A 22775-nucleotide genomic window follows, 5' to 3' on the forward strand; every position below is an offset into this window, starting at 1 on the left:
CAGCATACTATTCAACCTATGCAGGATCTTACTTCTAACAGTGCGTACTTTTTTCACTTAGGCTTGCCCTCACCTCCAGTCACAGGCATATTTATACTCATGGGCAGTCTCTCGCCGCTTGTTATGGGGATACATATCCACCTAGGCTGTGTCTCACCTCCAGTTACAGATATTAAACTGGGTTGAGGTTCTCCTTCAGTCTCTGGGGTACTAATCAATATCTGATCGATCTTTCTTCCAGTGCAGTGCATACTCTTTCACTTGGACTTGCATTCGCCTCCAAATACAGACTTATTTCTCCACATGGCTTGTCCCTCACCTCCAGTCACAGGCCTTTTGTTCCAACTATGCTGACTCTCCTCTGGTTACAGATCTACTCTTTCTCCTTGGCTGGCTTTCGCCTCCAGTTCAAAGCATACTCTTCCACTTAGCAGTGGGTTCTCACATAGCAGAGTGTACTTTAGGCCTTCTTCCCAAGTTCAATGATAGAATCCTGCAGAGTGGGTAACACATTTTTCCCTTGCTTTCCACTTATATCGGTGGAGGAATAGAGGGCTCTGTCTACTGGTCATCCTCCTCAAGTATTGATACAAAGCACTGCTCTATGTTTGAGTTTCTTTTAGGTTTTCATATAGAATATTCATGACCTTAGGTTCCTTTGGAATTTAGAATGTCAGCTAGAAAGGAATCTGATCTAGTCAGTTGCAGTTGGGAGTTTAACCTCTCAGATCTTTGGGGCTAGATGTATCCAATTACACCAATTATTCTACCTGGTGCTGTTGGAGCTTTACTTTCAGACAAAACACACAACAATGTGTCAGACTCTACAGGCCACCATTTTTTGGTGGTGGCAGTGCACCTGTTGTACTAGAGTAATTTCCTTCCTGCTTTATTGCTATATTCCTGAGGCTTTAATCACTTCCCTTGTAAAAAGAACAATAGATTGACGGAATGCTGAACAATGTCAAACATTCACCCCAGTATGCAAATTAGTCTTGACCCTGCTCCCCATGGGAACAGTCCAGCCCAAACTGCCAGGCCAGGTTCTCCCTGTACCATAAACAAGCATCCTGAGACCGTTTTTGGGGTATCACCCCTCATCAGTCAGGCTAGTTTGACTACAGTGGCATGGTGAGCACGGGACACACATGTGTAAACATGTACTAAACACAAATGGACTACAGGCAGAGGGATATGACCAACTTCTCTTAATGCTGTGGGCACATTAAAGGATGGAGAAAGGGTCAGGCCTCACTCTATGATTAAAGGGTCTACTATTTCCATAAGATACACCATGCAGAAATGTACTCAGTATGCATTGGAAACAGACAGTCAATATGATTAGAGTAGAGTAGGAGCATTTGCTTTTCCGCAGAACCCACAAAGCCTGAGCGGCCGTCACTCTGCCGCCTTCCTTCCGACCAAAGACCTCGTCATCCATTGCACTCCGACCCACCGCAAGTCACCTACCCCACTTCGCCGGGCACACCCTTTCCTGACCTCCAGGTCCCAACACCACCCACGTCCCCACAGCTCTTTGATCTGTCTTCGAGCGTCGCAGGCGCACCGCAACTTCCCGGTCCCGCATCTCCACGTCCTCCCACAGGAGTCCCCGCCCCCCTTTCACACCCACCAGTTCCCACACCCGAAATGCTCCAAAAAACAGCCAGGACATTAGTGTGGAGAACAATACTGTCTCCTCCCCGATGCGGCAGACCGACGGCAACGCAGCGATCAAGCCCACCAGCAAACCCCCGTTATCCGCCGGCGCTGTGCGACGCCCGCTCCCCTCTCCCTCGCCCATCCTTCCAGTAGACGAGTCCCCAACTCACCCGCTGACTGGGGATACCCCCACCACAACTTCCCCATGAACGCCACCGCCGCCAGCTTACCCGCAATCATAACCCGTGACAAACCTCTGTCCATCAGGCTCAACATGAAACTCACCACCTGCTCCTCCCTCCACCAGGGATCCCCCGCCGTACCGCACCAGAGTGCCGAAACTCCTCTCACGCCTGTGAATACGCCTTCCACATGGACCCAGCCACGATGCCCTCACCAGCTGAACGACCCGGCGTCTCTCGCCGACCAGAGCCCCCCCTCGGAACCCGCGTCTTGACCTTCTCCACCGCCGTGGCTAGCCCATGGAACCTCTGCCACTGTGAACGAGACAAGGCATCCGCAATGTCATTGTTCACTCCCGGGACGTGGCGCGCATGAAACATAATGTCATTCTCCAAACAGCGCAGCACAAAAACTCTCATCAGCTTCAAAACCTGGGGGTCCCGCGCCGACTGCCTGTTCACCACATGTACCACCGCCATGTTATCCACCCGGAACAACACCCGCCTGTGCGCTAACTCAGCCGCCCACACCGTGACTGCCACCAACAACGGACACAACTCTAGGAAGGCAATGCTCTATCCCACCGCCTGCCAGTGTGTTGGCCATTGCTCCGCGCACCAATTACTGTCCCAATACAGGCCAAAACCGCAGACACCCACCGCGTCGGAGTACAGCGTCACGTCCCGCTCCAACCATTGAACCGTTCCAGGAAAACCCGCCACATCCGCAAATCCTCCTTCACCCCGCCGAGAGATGCATGTGGTGATGGGGGAGCGTCAAGCCCAACAGCGCCAAACCCAACCGCCGGCAGAAGGTATGTCCCACTCGCACCACTCGACATGCAAAGTTCAGATGCTCCAACAGCACCTCCACCTCCCGAACCAACACTTTCTGTTTGCCCAGCATGTCGCCCACCAACGACAACATAGCCAAACCTCTTGTCCTCCGGCAGGCGTGCTTCCATGCCCGCTACGTCGAGCTCTATACCGAGAAAGGACAACACCGTGCTGGGACTGTGCGTCCTCTCCGGCACCATGGGGACACCAAATTCCCCCATCATCCCTGCCAAACTGTCCAGCAGCCGCTGGCAGTCCGTCGCACCGGGGCGCCCAACCAGAAAGAAGTCATCTAGGTAGTGTGTCACAATCTCAGAGCCAGTGCGCCTGGAAAAAGCCCACTGCAAAAAGGAACTGAAACACTCAAATAGCGCACAGGAGATGGAACACCCCATTGGCAGTGCCTTGTCCACAAAAATGCCAATGTCAAACTGGATCCCCAGTAACTGGTGGTCCTCTGGGTGTACTGGGAGCAATCGGAACGCTGACTTAATGTCACACTTCCCCATCATGGCGCCCCCCCACCTCCCGACACCAGCCTCCGCGCCACATCCACCGACAAGTAGGACACCGACGCCAAGTCCGACGCGATGAAGTCATTGACTGATCCACCTGCCGGCCATGACAAGTGCTGAATCAGCCGGAATTGCCCCAGCTCCTTCTTGGGCTCCACCCCTATCGGGGATATAATCAACCCCGGCAGCGGAGGCTCCGCAAACGGGCCCACCATACGGCCCTCCCTGACCTCCTTAAACAGCTTCTCTCTCACAATACCTCTGTGGGCCTGTACCGATTTCAGTTTGTCTGGCCAGCGCGCAATCCGCGGGCCCTCATAGCTCAGCCGAAAACCATCCCAAAACCCCCCTTGCAACACAGCAGCATCGTCCGCCCACGGATACGCCGTTAGCCATGGCTCCATCTGTTCCAATCTAACTGGTGTATAAGCCTTTTCCCAAAGCCCCAGACCCCCCCCGGCCACCTCCCCTCCCCTGTGCCCCCCCTTCCTGCACTCCACCTTGTGCGGGCTGCTGTCCTGGTGGCCCCACGACACCCCAGCAGCGTACCACTGGGAGTCGCCGTCCGCATTTGGAGCACTCGTGCCGGAAGCGGCACACCTGCCGACCACACGTACCTTTATTGAAGTCCCAGCAGGCCCCGATTGAGCCTTGACCGGTGGGCTCAATCTGTCCCACCCCCCCCCGCGGGTGGGGCGGGCCGTAAAGGGTGCAGGCGCCAGCAGCAAGCCGCTGGCCGTATAAATGGTGCGACCAAACTTGGCCCCTCCCATCGTCTGCTGGTAAAGGTCAGAATCTAGCTCCCCCCACTTCGCCTCTGTGTCGGCCGCCATCCGCGCCCGGAATTCCTCATAATAGTGAGACCAGGCGTACCCCCCATACATCACCTGCGCCCTCCGCACCATGTCCATGTACTTGAATAGCGCGATGGACTGATCTGGGAAATTTTCGCAATATAAGCTGGCGTATATTAGGAAAGCCGCTGACCAATTGTCGATTGTTAACGGGACCTTGGGGCGCCGAGCCAACTCTTGTTCCTCCTCCTTTGACCCCTCCTTCGAAGTCAACTCCCTATGCAACATCTTTAAAATATCAATCTATTCACCTTTCCAGATCTTCTCCCTCGTCGCCAGCGACAAATGCGCCCCCAGCGGCTTGGTCACTCCCATGTATGGAAGCTTCCGCACCGGCACCACGCAACTCTCTTTACTCCCGGCCGCAGCCGCCCCCGCCTCAGCTCCCCCCGATGCCATCCCCCCGCCAGCGCACGACCCGACCGCGCTAGCCAGTGCCCCGCCATCCGTCCCCACCCCGTGTCTTTTACATACCGGCCTTTCACCAGCCGTCCCCCATCATCCCCCCGAGTATCTGTCCCCACCGACACCTGCACACAGCGCCTTTTGCCCACACCACTCCCCACTCCGTCTCTAACCTTACCTGGCGTCAAGGTCGGCGTCCGTGCCGAATCCCGCCGCCTAACCAGTGGAGCTGAGGGGGCCGTCACCCTGGGCGCGTCTTGCTGTGGCCGGACCTGTAACACACTGCCAACAAAATTACTAGATCCCCCCTCCCATATCTCCTCCTCCTCCTCAGACTCCCCATCTCCAACATCCTGTAGCCCCCGGCCGTCCCCCATGGACTCCAGCAGGCTCAATCCCGTCTTCTCTCTGCACACCCACATCAGATCCACCAAGTTCACGCACTCGCCCCCTCCCGCCTCCGCACTCGCACCAACAGTCAAAGGAACAGAAGCTGCATGACCCCCCCTAACCCCGGCGGCCGATGTGACCCTTTGGGGGGGTTAGCGGTGACTCGTCCAGTCGCCGCCCAACGCCGTTCCACGCCTTGTCCCACGTTGGAGCGCGACCGCCCGTACCAGGCAGAGCCGGCCCGTCCCCTCGGTGGAACGGAGCCGCATGCTGCTCACCCGAGCCCCACGCCAACATATCCTGCCAATGAAAAAATGTGAAGTCCAGCATACCGGGGAAAAAAGGCCCTTCCTGCCCCCCCCCACGCGCTGCTCCCGTCCCAGCCCCGCTGTGTCCCTCAACCCCACCGCGCAGAATGTCCCCTGCGCCGTGCCGGGCGCCGCCAGCTCCCACCCCACCCCCCTGCCCCCATCCCCACCCCCCCTCACATTGCGGCCCCCGTACCCCCCACCCCCGGGCCCCCAGCCCGGCCCCACCCCCCATCTATCCCCCCCCCACTCCCCACTGCCTCCACCCTGTCTCCGCCTTCCAACCGAGTACCCCCGCCTCCACGCCCCTCCCCTCGGCGCCCCCCCCCCCTCCTGCCTTCTCGGCGACGGAGACCTGCTCGGGCCCACCACGCTCGCCCCCTCCCCGGAGGAAGAACCCCAGTCGAGTTCACTCTCTGCGCCCCCCTCCTCTCCCCTCCCCGACTCCCTCCACCTCCATATCCGACTCCGCTATGAGTAACTGGGACCCCGCCCCCCCTGCATCCTGTCCAGCCCCGCCCCGCCCCTCCCCCCCACCCTCCAGCTCTTGTAGTCCCCTCGCACCCTCCCCGTCTCCTGCTGCCTTGCCATCACCCACCCCTCCTGGCGCCCCTCCCCCGACAACCCCCGTAGTCCCCGCCCCCCTGCCAGGTACCTCACTGCTGTCACCCCCAGCCCCCCCACGCCCGCCCACAAACTGCAGCTCAGGGCGTTCCTGTAGGCCCCCAGACCCTCCCGCACCCTTCCGCGCCTTGCCGCGCCTCGTGGCCTTCCCCCGCCGGCCCCTTCCTCCCGCTTCGCCTCCCACCCCTCCCGCCTCCCGTAGCCTTCCTCGACCGGGACCGCGACAGACCACACGCTATCACCGTTGCCGCTGCGCCATTGGCAGCGCGCCGCGGCGGCCTTACCTGGAGGTCAGGCCGCACCAGGTCCATGCGGCCCGCCTCCCCCAGCAACCTCAGAGCCTCCTGGACACGGGGGTCACCAAGCGCCGCCATTCCGCTCCGCAACCAACCACCGGCACGCAGAGCTGCCAGCTCGCCGTCACTACACCACTACTTGCCGCGACTCCACGTAGGACCCCTACCACAGCGCTCACTACCTAAACGCACAAAAACACGTGTCCCAACTGCCTACTACCGGCTGCTGTGTAACTGTACCACAAAATGGTGGACAGTGACACACGATGTCCGGCTATAACCACCCCAGCCCAAAAGCAGCCCAAGGGTAGCCCAAATGCCCTCCCCCAGCCCAAACAGCCCAAGGAGCCCTTCCCGTCCGCCCCGTGTCCCCTTCCCCTCCTACCAGCCTTAAAACTTCCTGTGGGGGCAAGCCTCCCAATGGTCGGCTGCACCCCCAAATCCCCATTCTCTATTTTGCACCCTCACTCTTTACAAATTATTACATTTTTTCCAGCACGTTGACAATCCGACCTCACTCCCAGGGTGTAAAGCCAGTAACGTTTCTCGACCGAAGTTGACCTTGGATTTTATCTTGTGTTCTTGCAGGCAGTTGGTCAGCGCATCACGCCATGGCAGAGGGTATTTCTGTCAGTTGAAGAAGGAGAAAGAAGAGAAGGTGGGCGCTAACAAAGCCGACCTAAAGCGACCTATGGGAGCATGCAGCATAGGGAGTCAGTCCTCCAGGCATTCCTCGTCTGCTGAGGATGATGATACTGAAAATGATGATGAGGAGGAGGAGATGGAAGAGCAGCAATGGGCTGCACAACTGCAACCAAACAAGTAAGAGTTTTCTGCATTACTTTATTGAACCTCCAGTGTTGACAGAAGCATACAAATATGTATTAATTGAACCGTGATTATGCCATGTTGTCAAAAACTGAAGAAGTGTGCTTTTTAGGTAGAAGCCTGCTGGACAGCACAGCTGTCTGGTTGTGAAAGACTAATTTGGGACGTGTCAACAGCTGGCCTAGAATTTAATTTCAACCACTGCTTTACATTAGCTTTTTATTTTGTCACTCTTATTTTCTTGCTTTCCATTTGAAAAACCTTTAAATGATACCCACCCCATGGGATAATGCGCTCATGGCAAGAGGTTAATTGTTTTTTTTTTCTTGGTTTTTTTTCATTTAATAAAAAAATCCCGCTTGGGAATTTTATTTAAAGAAAATATGTTCTAAGTTTGACTTACGTTTCCGTCAAGTTGACAAAGGCGTCCATCAAACTTTTTATGCAGCTCCAGGAACCGCCATGATAATCCAATGCAAGAGATGTCCTCAGGGCAGCTGACATCTTTAAATACGGCGTGTGGAATTCCCTTGACATGGCGGGAGTAAAGTACACAGTAATGTCAATAGTCATTATTTTGTCTGCCAATATATAAATCTGCCCTGCTACACCATGCGCACGATTGAAACTCAGGCCCTATTCACTAATCTGGAGTTCTATAACCCAGTTAGGGCAGCGGGAAAGGGACGTTATAAAGTCCAAGCTCCTTGAATGTTTGGTAACTCCCAAAAATGTATATATGCGATCGTTCCAAAACTCTACTCCGATTCCTTACCCTCTTCTGCTACCTTGAAAATGGTCTGCAATTTACTCCAAATCGGGGCTGGAGCAGCTCCTCTTCTACAAATGTAGGGGAACGATATTTACTCACATTTGGTGGTTTGCAGGAGTTTAAGGGAAAAAGGTATATTTTCAAAGGAAGATTAATTCCCCCTGTGTGTAGTTCTACCCTATGTAGAAATGCACACAAGGGGAATAGGACCCGTGACGTTCACAGTAGTATACCTGCATCTGGCACAGCTTTCCTGTCGCCCTACTGGAAATGCTGGTGAATAGCAAAGGATAGTAAGTCTGTACCTATATGCAGATGTTATTCTATGGATGTAGATTTAGTACTTTTTTCATGAACAGGGCCCTTAGTTGCTATGAAAATCCATAGATGGCATACAAAGTGCACTCACTCCCATCACCATTCTCTCCCCCTCTCAATAGAGACACCTGAGTCTTGTTTGGTTTTCGTAGTGTGTACATTTTTATTAAATTACAGTTCTAGGCCAATTGTTCCATTGGCCTCTTTTATTTATTGTAACTCTTTAAAACTTGTTTATCGACATCACAGTATTCAAATACTCACACGTATATACATAGTCATTCTATTTACAGCCCGTTCTCCAAAGGGGCCTTGCTTGACCTTCGGGCTGTGCCAGCAGGCCACAACCAAGTTAGCCTGTTCTCCTTAAGTTAACCGCCCTCCAGTCAACAGAGCCGCAGGTAAATAATCTGCCACCACTTGTGGCAACCAACGGCTTCCAGGATAGGGCTAGAGAATCCAGGGCCACCAGCAGGTCAGCCCCAAATCTCCCGCCAGCCCAGAGCCCATGATGATTTTTAAGACCTGTTCTGGGGTAAAAAATGGCACTGACCAAAGGAGTCCCTGTGATACCTCTTGTCCAGGACCCCGCCACAGGGCGAGGCGCTTACTGGCGGACTCGACCTCTCCCCCTGCACTCCAGAGCTTCCGAGATGGCCCCTAGTACGGTTTGTATGAAAAGTTCATTGCCCGCTTCAGACAGGTGTACTCCATCCGAAGCGTATAGCTCCGGACTAGACGTTTGTATTAATTTGTGCCTAATGGTCAAAATGCTCGATTTCTGAAGTATTTCTGCAACTGACTGATTCAACCTTTTCACAGACTTATTCACCACTTTTGGAGGCGCGCCCCGTGCCCCGTGCCCATGCCTGCCTCGGAATGACTTCGGACCATAGCAAGATCGTATTCGGCAACATATTCTTGATTGCTGCTAAAGCAGTGAACAGTGACTCTTTTACGCCCCTTCTTCCCGCCGGGATCATGTCGTTGCCTCCAGAGTGTAGCACTAATAAGTCGGGGGTAGGCGTACCTCTGTTCATGGCCGCCCGCAAATCGTTAGGGGCGTCGGCTAAATGTTGTCCACCTATCCCCACCCATGGTGGTCCAATCCTTGTGCCTCCCACGCTTTTCCCACGTGCGATTTCGAGAAGGCCAACCCCGCCCTACGAATAAAGGAGTGGCCGCACCAGCATATTTGGGGTCTTTGGGATGTGGTACCTAGGGTAAATTTGAAATGAAAAACACTACCTATGTACGATAGGGGAGGCACGCTGCGACACTCAAACTAATTGTGGGCGAACCGAACGCTCATAACACGCTGACTTCCACCAACCTAACCTCTTAATCGTTTTTTCTGGGAGCCCCAGGCCTGCCGCTGTAGTTGCTGCCCCAATACGGAATGAATGGGAAGTGAAGTCAGTCGAGTCTATGCCCAGCCTTGTCAATGCCAGCTTAACCACCCTTGTGAACTGAAATCTGGTGAGGGGTAAACCGTCCCTGTGCAACAGAACTCTGTCATCGCCCCCTTGCGGTCTCATTTGCAAGAATTCCCTTGTTAATCTTACAGGACAGTATGACAACCCCGCTACCCTGCCTAGTTGCAAACATATCCCCTTACCCAATGGATCTGTCTTTGATCTCTGGACCCTAACTCTCAGGACGTCTCCTGCCACAATCAAGTCCCCGCACCTTATGCCCCCTTCCCTATCCGCCTTAGAGGCAGGGAGCAATTCCGAGATCCTGAGTGCCCCGCAAAAGGCTAGAACGTAGGCTACCCTGAATAACTGAGTTTCGTATGGGGAAAAGCAAATCTTGGGCAGAGTCTCCAGGATATTTAAACAAAAAAAAAAAAACAACAACGACGAGAATCAAGAGAGAGAGAGAGGACCAGAAAGCTAGTCCAGATCCCCGGTTTATATGTATCGGTATCAATAGGAGACTAGCTCTAGAGTGGATTAATCTGACACGGATATGGTAGATTAATATTAATAATGTAGCGACTCAGTATTTTGTCAGATGGCAAAGGCACCTGTTGGGTGTCTTTAGAAAGCCCTCACCCACCAACCTAGTTGGTGGCATGCTTCATCATCGGGCCCACCCAGTGACACCTAGCGTGTCCCGGGTGTGCTTCGACGCCTGATTACAGCGGAGCAGGTATGTCACTGTGTGTGCAGTGTGAGGTGCTAAGGTAAGTGAAGTTAAAACGGCTTGGCAGACGGTCCCTGGGGTGAGGATACTTTATTAAAAGGGCCTCCGCCAGCGGTTAAAAATAAGGCTGTGGGACGTTAGAGGCGGGTTACGACCTCCTACGTCCTAGAGTAGTCAACATGTTTCAGCCAGTGCCTTATATTAATCTGGCTTTCATCAGGACAATAAATATGTGTGGGTTAAAATTAGGGGTTGTGTAGTGTAGTCTATGTGTCTACACGCCCTAAAGTGTATCTAACTGTGAGACGGGGGATTCCTTCGCAGAACCGGTTCTGCGAAGGAGGCACAACAGGTCCCACGCTGGTGCTGGCCAGAAATCCTGGCCTCACCCTGCCACTTCAATAACCTTGGAGCTAACAACAAGCATTGAAAGCGTGATCTTGAGAAGGGAATCCCCCGTCTCACAGTTAGATACACTTTAGGGCGTGTAGACACATAGACTACACTACACAACCCCTAATTTTAACCCACACATATTTATTGTCCTGATGAAAGCCAGATTAATATAAGGCACTGGCTGAAACATGTTGACTACTCTAGGACGTAGGAGGTCGTAACCCGCCTCTAACGTCCCACAGCCTTATTTTTAACCGCTGGCGGAGGCCCTTTTAATAAAGTATCCTCACCCCAGGGACCGTCTGCCAAGCCGTTTTAACTTCACTTACCTTAGCACCTCACACTGCACACACAGTGACATACCTGCTCCGCTGTAATCAGGCGTCGAAGCACACCCGGGACACGCTAGGTGTCACTGGGTGGGCCCGATGATGAAGCATGCCACCAACTAGGTTGGTGGGTGAGGGCTTTCTAAAGACACCCAACAGGTGCCTTTGCCATCTGACAAAATACTGAGTCGCTACATTATTAATATTAATCTACCATATCCGTGTCAGATTAATCCACTCTAGAGCTAGTCTCCTATTGATACCGATATATATTCTCCAGGATATTTACCAGTCTGCTCACGTCTATGGGTCTTCTTGAATCCTTCGCCCCGGGGGTTAAACTTTCCCATCCCTTCACAGCTCTCCTCACTCTCTGGTCCTTTGTAGGGTCTGCCACCCCCCTTAAGCCAGCATAGAATGCCATTGCCACAATTGTCTTTTCATCATCACCACTGATTTTCCGCTAGCTCTCTGCTGCACTATAAAGCCCAAGAGGCTCAAGGGTGAGAATGTCTCTACTAACCCCGCCCCATTTTAAGTAGTCTTGGTAAAACTGCCACGACCTCTCATACATACTCTTAGTTTTGGGGGCCAGGGATGCTGCTATCAACTCAGGTGCTGCGGGGCACCAAGCTTCCATAGCCCCGCCGGGAAGTTCGTCATCTCTCTGTCTGCCTGCGGCCAGTGTGTGCGGAATTCTGCCAACTTAAAACGGGACAAGGCGTCAGCGGGACGCCTTGTCCCGCTGACGCTGACGCCCCAGGAACATGCTTTGCAGTAAAATGTACATTGCGATGCAGACATTGCAACACTAATTCTTTCAATAAGCGCAGCACCCATGTGCAAGTTGCTCTCTGATTGTTGATCGCCATAACCACTGACATGCTGTCTGACCAGAAAACAACGTGCCTGTTTGCGAGCATATCTCCCCACAGGTGCAATGCCATCACTATAGGTAACAGTTCTAAAAAAGTAACATTGCATGTCAGACCCTGTCGTGCCCATTCCTCTGGCCAATGCTGCATGCACCACTTGTGACCCAAGACTGCCCCGAATCCTACACTACCTGCCGCATCAGTGAACAATTCAAGCTCTGCGTTCGAGGAGCTCTGTCTCCGCCAAATCACGAACCCATTAAAGTTCTCTAAGAAGTCCTTCCAAATGTTCAGGTCATTCCTCACTTCCGCTGACAGCCTAACTCTATGATGCTTAGCCCGCAGCCCTGACATTGCCCTTGCAATGCTCCTAGAGAAGGCCCTGCCCATCGGTATGACTCTCGAGGCAAAGTTCAGTTGTCCTACCAAGACTTGCAGCTGATGTAATGTGACCTTCCTTGTCCCCAAACAGGTGTCAATAGCATCCTTGAAAGCAGACACCTTCGACCTGGGTAGCCTGCAGACCCCTTCTCCAGTATCGATTTCAATGCCTAGGAATGTTAGACAGGAAGTTGGCCCTTCAGTCTTTTCAGCTGCCAGAGGTACTCCCAGGGCTTTTGCCAGGTGCTGGAAGCCCAGCAGGGCCTTCCTGCATGACTGTGAACCCTTAGGTCCCATGAATAGAAAATCGTCTAGATAGTGTACCACAGCATGGGAATAGTCTGTAGAAAGGAATTGCCCCACCGCCCATTCTGGAAACTAAGCATGAGCGTGAAATCCGTTACGCTCGCGGATTTTGCGGATTTTCGGGAAATCCGCAATCCGCGAATTTTGCGGATTTCCCGCAAAATCCGCAAAAAAAAATCCGCGAACGTAACGGGTTCAAAAGTTGAACCCACACTCATTTAACTATTTTACAATGGCGCCAGCAAGCTGCCAGCGCCGTTGTAAAATAGTTACAAAGTTAGCTTGCACAGGAACCACTAGATAAAACGAAGCAGGTGCTTCCTGTGCAAGCTAACTTTGTAACTATTTTACAACGGCGCTGGCAGCTTGCTGGCGCCATTGTAAAATAGTTACAGGGCAGCACAGCCTTACAGGTCACTCAAGGGACCCCTGCGCCCTTCAGGGCGATTGCATAGTAACACACACATGGTCGCTCGAACTAGTTAATGCTCAAATTCAGTGACTCATTCATTAGCCCAAAAACAATCATGTGCCTCTTCCCAAATGTACAGCGGAAAATCAGCTGTGATGCTGGATAGAGGCCTTTGCATCCTTGACTTTCACGAGCGCAATACCCGTGCTGTTCCTGTGACCAGGAGCTTCTTTTTCTTCATCTGCTGAACTGATCTTTCTCTGACCTTTTATACATACAAGAGGCATGTGAACTTGCATGGAAGCACCCCCCCCCACCACAAAATCCGCAAATCATGGTCGCTCGAACTAGTTAATGCTCAAATTCAGTGACTCATTCATTAGCCCAAAAACAATCATGAGCGTCTTCGAGGCTGGACAGGTGTGCCTCTTCCCAAATCTACCGTGGAAAATCAGCTGTGATGCTGGGTAGAGGCCTTTGCATCCTTGACTTTCATGAGCGCAATCCCCGTGCTGTTCCTGTGACCAGGAGCTTCTTTCTCTTCGTGTTCGCACGGGTTGCTGCAAGTTCGCACGCGTTTTCTACAATTGTACAAAACCCTCGCGAACTTGCAGAAACCCGTGCGTACATAAAAAAAAAAATCCACAAATTCGCGAGAATTCGCGGATTGCGAGTTCGCAAATCCGCGAACGCGAGATCCGCAAAATTTGCCCATGCTTACTAGAAACCTGGCAAAAGACTCGAATACTGCGCAAGCAATTGAACAGCCCATGGGCATGCTAAGGTCACTGAAATAATCTCCTCTGAAGGTGAAACCCAAAAACTTAGTATCCTCCGGGTGTACTGGCAGGAGCCTTAATGCCGCCTCGATATCGGACTTGGCCATTAATGCCCCTTCCCCCATGTCCTGCAATTTTTGGATTGCGGTGTCAAACGTTGTATAGCGCACCGTGCATAAGTCTGGGTCGAGCTTGTCATTGACGGATAGCCCTGGGGGGCTTGACAAATTATGTATTAGGCGGAATTTCCCTTTCTCTTTTTTAGGCACTAACTCCAGCGGAGAACAAACGAGATCAGGTTTTGGCAATTGTTTGAAGGGACCCGCCACCCTCCCCAAGGCAACTTCTTTCATTATTTTCTTTTCAGCTGCTTCCATGTTCTGGAGCACTGAGCTCTGGTTGCGCGGGGGGACATTGGTGGGAGTAGCTGAAGATGGGATACGGAAACCTGACATGAAACCATTTAGTAGAAACTGAGCATCTTGTAGCTTGTCGTACTTGCTAAGGTGGTGTGTCAGCACATGTCTCTTAATGGGTGTTGGCAGATTTTTCGGATGTCTGAGGGGGCCGCCCTTTAGCTGCAGCCTGAGTCGGCTGTTCCCTTGGTCTTCCTGACTTCTTAAAGCATTTGACCTCTGGATGAGACGGACCCCCACAGAAGGAGCAGCAATGCTTGAATCTACACGTAGTCCCTCTGGTGCACTCATTCTTGTTATACAGCCAACAGGCCTGCTTTTTGTCTCCTGCCCCCCTGTCGCTCCGAAAGGACTGATTGTGAGAAGGGTAACTAATCTTGGTCACAGGTGCAGAGGAATAAAACACTGCATGCCATACATTAATCTCGCGTTGGTCCCATGCTATCTCGGGATGTACTGACTTAATTTGCCTGAACTTGGTGTCATATTGTAACCAACCTGTGCCTGGGAACTCAGAGGCCGCCCCATGTATCAAAGATATGTAACTGATTATCTGAGGGGCCACTGCGGGATACCTTTCTACCATGATGGCAGCGTAAATGGCGAATCCTGTAATCCAATTCCTTATAGACCATTCAACATAAGCCTTCTTCTGCTTGTACTCGCCTTCCTTGCCTACCCTAGTCTTACCTGGAACCACTCTAATAAAAGAGAGAGGGACCCTCTACCAAAGGGATGGGGTACCAACTATTGACTTTGTCAAGAAAGCAATTCCCTCTGGCCACATTAATGTGGCCAGAGGGAATTGCTTACCTGGAACCACCCCTGCATTAATGAGATCGAATACGTCCATATATTCTCCCTTTAGAATCTTTTCTTTGGTGTCTGAGGGTACATGCCATGTGATCTCTGCAGATGGCGATAAAGTCATGGACGAGGAACCGTAAATTAAAGGGCTGTGAGCTAAAGACGGCTGCCCAGTCGGCACCGGCCCTCCCTGAATCTGATTAACTGCTGGCCCTGCCAAATCTGCGCCGGTGTTTGCTGTTTGCCCCTGCGGGCACAAGGCTACTACTTTCGGGATGTACCCCCTATAACCACTGGTCCTACCAATCCCGGGTAAGCTGTGGAGAGCACCATTGCGCTAGCAGGGCAATTACTAATTGCCTGCCCGTGTGAAGTTGACGCTAATACACCTGGTGAGTGGGCTACCCCCCCAGACTGCACCCAGACTTGTGCAATTCCACTACCCGGCTGTGCGACCACTGAAGGTAAGGGTGCTTGAGCACCGGGCGCCTCCGCATTAGCGCCGGGCGCCGCCCCCGGCTGCGCAATGTTAGACTGAGTGTTACTTCCCCCAACTGGGCCCGCCTGCAGGATACTGTTTCCTTTGGTTGTGTTAGGAATCAAGTCTATTGTCTCGAGCACCTCCTTCTCACCTGAGGATGTTGGTTGTGACTCAACTGCCCTGGGCCGCTTTTCCTTCGAGGCCTCTTTAAAACGTTCCGGTGTGCAACAAGCTTGCTTGCCTTGCCCTCTTTCATCTTGGGCATCCGCTCTTGCCCCTTCTCTCATTGTCTTTAACGCCCAATCGACGCCTTTTTCTTTTGTGAACTCCAGCAGCTCCGTCAATGCCAAGTAGTCATCTCTTTTGGTCGAGGCCCCCTTGCCCTTCGTTGGCCGTTTTGGTGGCATTCTGCACTTAATAAAATAGAAATGTGTTAGACCTTCTTTTACTGACAAAAACACACCCTTCCGAATTAGCCACCCGTTTGTTACCTGGCGTCAAGATCCTTATTTCCATTAACAATTAAAGCAAGCTGATCGCTCTGAGTATGCAGATGCATTGCATCGCAACTAAATGCCGCTAGATAGCGCTACCCCGCTTTGTTTGCTAATTTTGTATGCAAAGCATGGGCCCCCCGTATCTGCCCCCTACCTTTGTATGCAAGCATGGACTGGTGCACTGAGGGTTAAAAAGTAGCGCTAGCATAGCCCAAGATGATGGCATCATTTTTTCATTTGCTCGGGGTGTACCACTATTCTCAACAGAAGAACATTACCCTGGCCAGTACTGGTATCGAACCTGCTTGCTTGGCGTAAACCACACCACGCTCTAAAAAAGCGCGCTAACCGGCCACTGGAGTGCATCCGATGCGGACCGTTCTGTTATCCCTATCTGAAACAAGGAGCCGCGCATCTCGTCAGCCTTCCCATTAGATTATGCTATTAGTTACAAAGGAGTAAAACGGGGGCATTCAGTGCAGCGCGGTCCGCTTTCTCTACTTCAAAGGAACCGAGCCGCATGCCTGGACCTTCGAAGTCTCGCTTCTCATTGCGGCCAAATATGTAGCTCAATCTCCCCTGCGCCGGACATAACTGCACCGATATTCGAACCAACACTTGAAAAAATTCCTGTAATTATTACTTATTTGCTTCGCGTTTGCCACCTACCTCGGCACAAACAACAAACTCATACCGCCGATTCGGCCAAGTCAGCGCACACGAGGCGCTCGCAAGCATACCCGGACCCGATTCGGGCAAGCACCCCCACGAGGTAACATTTTTTCTCATCCGCACGCCCGCTCGCTTCGACCAGCTCCACACTCCATGCAGGTCACATTTCGCGCACAGATCACACGTATTACCTTCAAACACACTATCGCACTGCGAGGCCCACTCACCTGCACACTAAAGTCGGATGACTTTCGACGCGCCCAGCTGCCGCGACATGGTTCACGGGTCCACCAGGACTTCCTATGCGACGTCCGACTCTTGGGAGGCGAAGTGGACAAAAGAGGGGGGGTAACTTGAGGCGCTGGCTTTTCAAGCCTCGCGCTTCCGAACTGCTTTCGGGTCACTCTGGCCCTATCCCCTGACACACTTCCTGTTTTCTTCTTTGCTATCCCTTCCGGGTCGCGCGACCCGGAAGTGATCCCTTTCCTATGCGGCCCTTTGGCTGCCACTAACGCTGCCACGCCCCTTATGTGGGGTGGCTCCCTGCATAACCATCGTGGGCGACATGTTGCTGCTTGCATAGAAAACAAGGGAAACAGAAGTAAGTGGGCAGAACAAAGCCATGCATGGAGATTAACATCGTGCAAGTCCTTTTGGGACATAGCCACAAGGTGTACAGAGGAAGTAAAAACATCTTTTAGCATTGCAGTCATCTATTACAGACCATCCTTTTAAAAAGTCCTACAACGAGATACAGTGAACGAGGAAACATTTGATGACGGATTTCAACTAATTGGTAGACTTTGCCAGATACAAACAGTAATTCAGCTCAATGTTATTGTGTTATGCTTCACAAAGTCACACCTAAATAAAGTGAAATCAAATCCAGGCCCAATCCATCAAGCAATGCCAGAGGCACTTCTGCTCTGTTCATGGACCTCACCAACGCATCCAAAGGGGTACTTTTTGAAGACTTGAAGTTAGAGATGTTTATTTTCTTTATTCAGCAGTTTTGTACAGTGCACACTATATCCAGCAGAGGACATGCTTCACGACAGTCCATCTTACAAATGACAGGTTATGTTATGTTATATGTGATTTATAGAGCACACAGCTACTCAAAAGAGTGTTCCGGCGCTAACAGAACAGTAAGGGCTCAAGAGATTTATCTACTGGACAAAGAGCCAGGTTTTAGGCATTTTCCTGAACAGTCTTTCATCCTCCATACGCCTGAGTTCAAAAGGAAGGTTGCAGCAACAACACTACTGAATGTATCAGACAATAAAATACAAAATAGGCAGAGTATAATAGCATCCAATGTATGCAATTCACAGAATATCCAGGTGGATACTCCCTCATAATCTATGTATAAAAGCTAGATATAGTAGGCAGGCGATGTGGTGCAACTACCAGAGGCAAATTTGGAGCTGGGGAACTAGGTTCAAGTCTTGGCATTGGCTCGACATCCTATGATTCTGGGCAAATCTCTAAATCTCCCTGTGCTTAAAAGAAAAGCGAGATATAGTATAATATACAGCGAAAGTCCTGTGGGTATATGGCAGACTGCATCACCACGTTCAGTCCCAAGGTTGGAGTTAGTTGCCCTTCATACATGTCTCTTGTCCTTGAAATGTATCTTTTAGGCTGTGAGGTCACTATTGAACTGCTAACATGCAGGTTTTTTTTTAATGTAGAATATCATAAAACGATAATTTTGTGATCTTTGAAGGGATGGAGTTCCAGGGGAGTGGAAACACTTCGTGAGCAATATTGTTTTAGCATCTTTTCACAGTTGAAGTATGAGATTTCAAGAATGGGTGAGCCTGCATGCCTTTGAGCATGGACAAGACTCAAATAGTCCTTGACAAAAGTCCTGTTAAGTTCTACCTCGTGTTTAAGCCAGTTAATCAACTATAGAGTGAGGGGCCTCAGCCTCTAACAGAGTTCAAGGGGAAGCCCTGCTCTTCATTAATATTAAACGTAGTCGAACTATTGGGGAGGGCCAATAGCCTTCTCAAAAACATGTTCTCAGTATTTTGTAAAACAGTACAATTTGCACACCCCTAAAGATCCAATCCATAAGTCGTTATGGGCACATATTGGGCCTTACAAATCTCTAGCATAGCTGCCCTACACTTATGTCCTAACCTAACAGCAGTCTCAAAACTGGAAGCGATACTTCTTGCAAAAAGTTGTCTCCTTGCCCTTATTAACACTGTCCAGTTGATGGATGAACCAAACAAAATTCCAAGGTAGGAGAATGTGCTCACTTTACTAAGTACTCAGCCATCACAGAAAAAAAGATCTACTCTTGATATTTTCAGGCCCGATATTCCTGTGAAATTTAGAGGATTTAACACTGCACTCCAGGTAATCCATGTAGCCAATGAAAATATCTAATAACAACTGTAAGCCTAAGGCTGTTCCCTAGCGGTATACAGCACCAGGATGCCACGAGTGATGGGGTAACAGTGCGCTTTACAAGTATACATACATTTTGTACCAAGAACTAAATCCTCAGCATTAAGAAGTGCTGGTATAGGCTGCCCACCGAACATAGGCAAATCACAACACTCTGTGGCTAAGACCTGCTACAGTTTATTAAATAAGAGGAGCGGCATGATGCAGCCCTGTCCTATACCCCCTTTAAGCAGCACATGCTCAGTGCATTCTGCCCACACCTTACAGATGAATTCAGATTTAGGTGCACATTGTACAAAAAAAAAACAGGTTTTTATGAGCCACAGTTTCTCTTTATTTACTTGAAAGCTGAGCTGAGATCCATCCAAGCCATGCAAGTCACTCCTGAACTTCTCAGAGTGTACTCATTTATGAGCATATATAGCTTTATGATTTGATCCACTGTCCTGTTCCTGGTTTAAAATCATACTGAACTTCGGAAAGCACACAACTGTCTTTCTCCCAGATTGTCAACCTGGAGGGTATCTTTCTTCCTATTCCCTTGACCAGTGAATCTATTAAAGCGTCAAGATGTATTGCATTGGGCCAGTACTTCTGGAGCCTCTGTTCAGGAGCTGCGATGCGTGGTCTGGCATTGAGATGCTTTGAACTGGGCTAGTTGTCAGCGGTGAGATGCGTCATGTTGGGTTAGTGTTTGTGATGCAATCAAAATGGGTCAAGATGCATTGAGTTGCATTGCCACAGAGGAGCCTCTATGTCCCTGTAGCTCAGAACAGTAGGTCAGCTAACTAACCCTTGAAGAAACTCTGGTGGTCCTGCAGACATTATGTAGATTCTGTACTTTCAATAACCCAACAAGATCACTGGAATGTAAATTTCAGCGGAGAGTGAGTACTTGTTAAGAAGACATCTGAGAGACCTAGCATGATCTGCAGTGAGATGAGAACTAATGGCATTATAAAAAATGATAACAAGCAATCTGCAATTGCTAGAGAAAGAAAAATCGAATCATGAGAAAATTAGGTGAGTAAGTATCTATTTGGTGTAATTTGCAGTTCAAACAAAGAGAAACCAAAAGCAGAAGTCCGCCCTTGGCCTTCCTCAACTGCGTACTGTGAGCTGGGACAGAAAAACAATAACAGCCCTCTAAGAAAACTGTTGTTCACTTCCCAGGTTTAGAATGAAAGACTGTTTTTTTTAACCCCTTCGCTGCGGCGGCTATTCCGCCGCAGCGCTAAGAGGGGGGTGGCGGGGGGGGTGGCGGCGGTCGCGGCGGTCGCGCGGCGGTCCCGTGCTTGTGCTTGTGACGGAACCGCTCCGTCACGGCTCGCCCGCCCATTAATTAGTCAGCGCAGGCACGGAATTCGCACCAAGCAGGCGCGGCGAGCGGGCCTTGATGGAACCGTTCTGTCACAAGCACAGCTCACCCGTGGCTTGTGACGGAGCGGTTCCGTCACAAGCATGCAACGGGTTAAAGGACAACCAAGTGAGATCATCCTGCTGTCTCCACCTCCTGCCGGGAAGCTGGGCCAGAGAGGACCAAACTGGTTTGGACTGGGTACGACACTCTCTGCCCAGAGGAACAAAGAGAAACTGAGTATAAATATTGGGGCCCAATCCCCAGAACTTTAGAACTCACTGGAATCAAGGAACCTGCTACGAAGAAGAGCTGGAAGAACTACCAGGAGGAGTACTGCCCCTATGCTGTGTTGTTGCTTTATTGGGTTTGCCTGCAGTTGCTGCTTCTACCTTGGGCAGTGAAAGAACTGAACTGAACTTTCTTTACCTGTGCTGAGCATCTCGAAGGTCATGAAGTAGAGATTGCCCCCTGTTCTGAAGTCTCAGGGACGCAAAGACTTCACTGACCTCTGGGAACCACTTCTTGAACCGTGATTTCAGTTGCCACAGAGGGGGAAAAGCAACCAACTCTGTCACTGACTCCGTCGCTGTCTCCGTGTCCTGAAAGCACTGCAGAGGCAACCGCCGCATCTCGCACTGCATTCCTGGTCTCACCGACAATGCCGCTGCCACATAAGCGCTGCTGCTTGCACCATGACCTGTGGACACGGCACTCCCCACCGCCTCGCTTCATTACGCGCCCTGGTCTCACTGACGCGGTCTGCTGACTTTAACACCTGTGACCGCATTGTGGCTGGGGGCACCACTTGTAAGTCTCATGGTGCACCACCTCACCCCAACACCACAGTCTGGGGCAATCTACGCCAGCTCCCGCTAACCGGCTCTGCCGCTTGCACCGTGACCTGTCAGCACCGCAACGAGCACCACCTCACTCCACATTGAAGCCCTGGTCTCAGCAATGCCGCTGGACGACATTCACTTAGCCCCTTTCTGCACCGCGCTTTGAGGGCACTGCACTCCTCACCGCTACACTTCACATCACAACCATGACGGTTGCCATGACCGACTCGCACCAACGTGATTGGCCGCAAAAAAAGATACAGTTTACGAGTCTAACGATACCTCGACGTACACGGTCATATGGAACTGTAGGATTCTGTTGTTTTCAGTATCGCAGCAGCAGCGGATGGAGCTACAGATTCCAAGGAACTGCATTTTTAAGGGTATTCTTGCAAAGTATATATTTTTAAGTATTGTATGTTGGTTTCTTATCGTTTTGGTCTTGTTTTAAATATATAAAGTATTGGATGTTTTTCTAAACTGTTGTGGTGTCATTTTGTAGTGTTTTCACTGTATTAGTGTTGGTTATGTGCAAATGTTTACTTCCCTTCCCTGAGGTGGTGCCAAGAAGCGTGTCCCGGTCCGGTCACAGTCAGGCACAGACGGTCCCGCTCTTGGCCTGGTCTTCGCCTTGGCACATCCTGCGCGCCTCACTTGATGCAGGCCTTGAGCGTGGCTTTAAGGGCTCCATTCCTCAGGCTTCAGGGGATTGTAGTAATTGCAGTCTGGACCCCCATACAGAAGGGCTGAAGATAGCATACCCCTTGCTATTGACCTTTTCCTCTACCTCCAGACCTTAGGGGACTGTGGTAATTGCAGCCCGCTCCCATCAAAGCAGGGCTGAAGATATGGCATTATAAATGCTACCAAACTTACAACAAAGAGAGCTGCGTACCAGAAGAGACTCCAGGATGCACGTAACAACGCCTCAGGGGTTATATTACTATCTGGCCTCTACACTGCCTGGGTTCCGCGGGCCCTACCGGGCATCGGACGTTTCCCCTGGAGGCTGGAGGGGTGGGTGCCGGTTTTGTTACTGGGGTCGATTTTGCAGTGGTGCTGCAATATCAGCCCCTAATATCAAAAGCAGCAAGCAAGGATAATCTACTCACTTTCGTTTCCAGCCTCATGGGACCACCCAGTGCTTCACACTTGCACCCCCCCCCCCCCTCCAAATTCACATCTTAGTGGTCAGACTCACTACCTACACACCGTGCGGGGACTGGTCCGACAAAATTGCCAGGGCTGCTTTGGGTTCCCAGTCCGGCCCTGTTCATCTGCTTGACTCAAATTTCAAAAACACAGAAACCTGATAGTCAACCTGTAAACTTTAATTAGTGAAGCACACCATAGTCTCGTTCGGTTCTCCATTTAACCTGATCTATTGTGTTTTTGTTGTTGTTGAATGGGGACGTACTCTCCTGGACCGATACTAAATTGTTTTCACTTATGCAAAGACTGAACTATTTCAGTTTACCATTAGCAGAAAAGTGAACTACACTACACACACCCTGTGTGAAAAGAGGCAGGTGAAGGTCCCGTGGTCAGATATCAACCTTCATATTTTAGGAATATTCAGGTAGATGCATCAAGCATTTTTGCGAGCGCAAACGGTGCGAATCGCAAAATGCGGCCGTTTGCGCCCGCAAAAATGGCATTTGAGAT

At 51.1% G+C, this 22775-nt stretch overlaps 1 protein-coding gene across 1 annotated transcript in view; it reads left to right on the forward strand.

Moving 5' to 3' along the window:
- Positions 1-22775, forward strand: part of CCDC60 (coiled-coil domain containing 60) — a 652013-nt gene that overhangs the window by 427298 nt on the left and 201940 nt on the right. Inside the window, exon 4 of the mRNA XM_086943297.1 lies at positions 6662-6895. Within this exon, the coding sequence (XP_086799423.1) occupies positions 6662-6895 (234 nt within the window). The remainder of the gene's footprint in view (positions 1-6661; positions 6896-22775) is intronic.

This window comes from Lissotriton vulgaris, chromosome 11 (genome assembly GCF_964263255.1).
Source record: "Lissotriton vulgaris chromosome 11, aLisVul1.2, whole genome shotgun sequence".
Taxonomy (NCBI): domain Eukaryota; kingdom Metazoa; phylum Chordata; class Amphibia; order Caudata; family Salamandridae; genus Lissotriton; species Lissotriton vulgaris.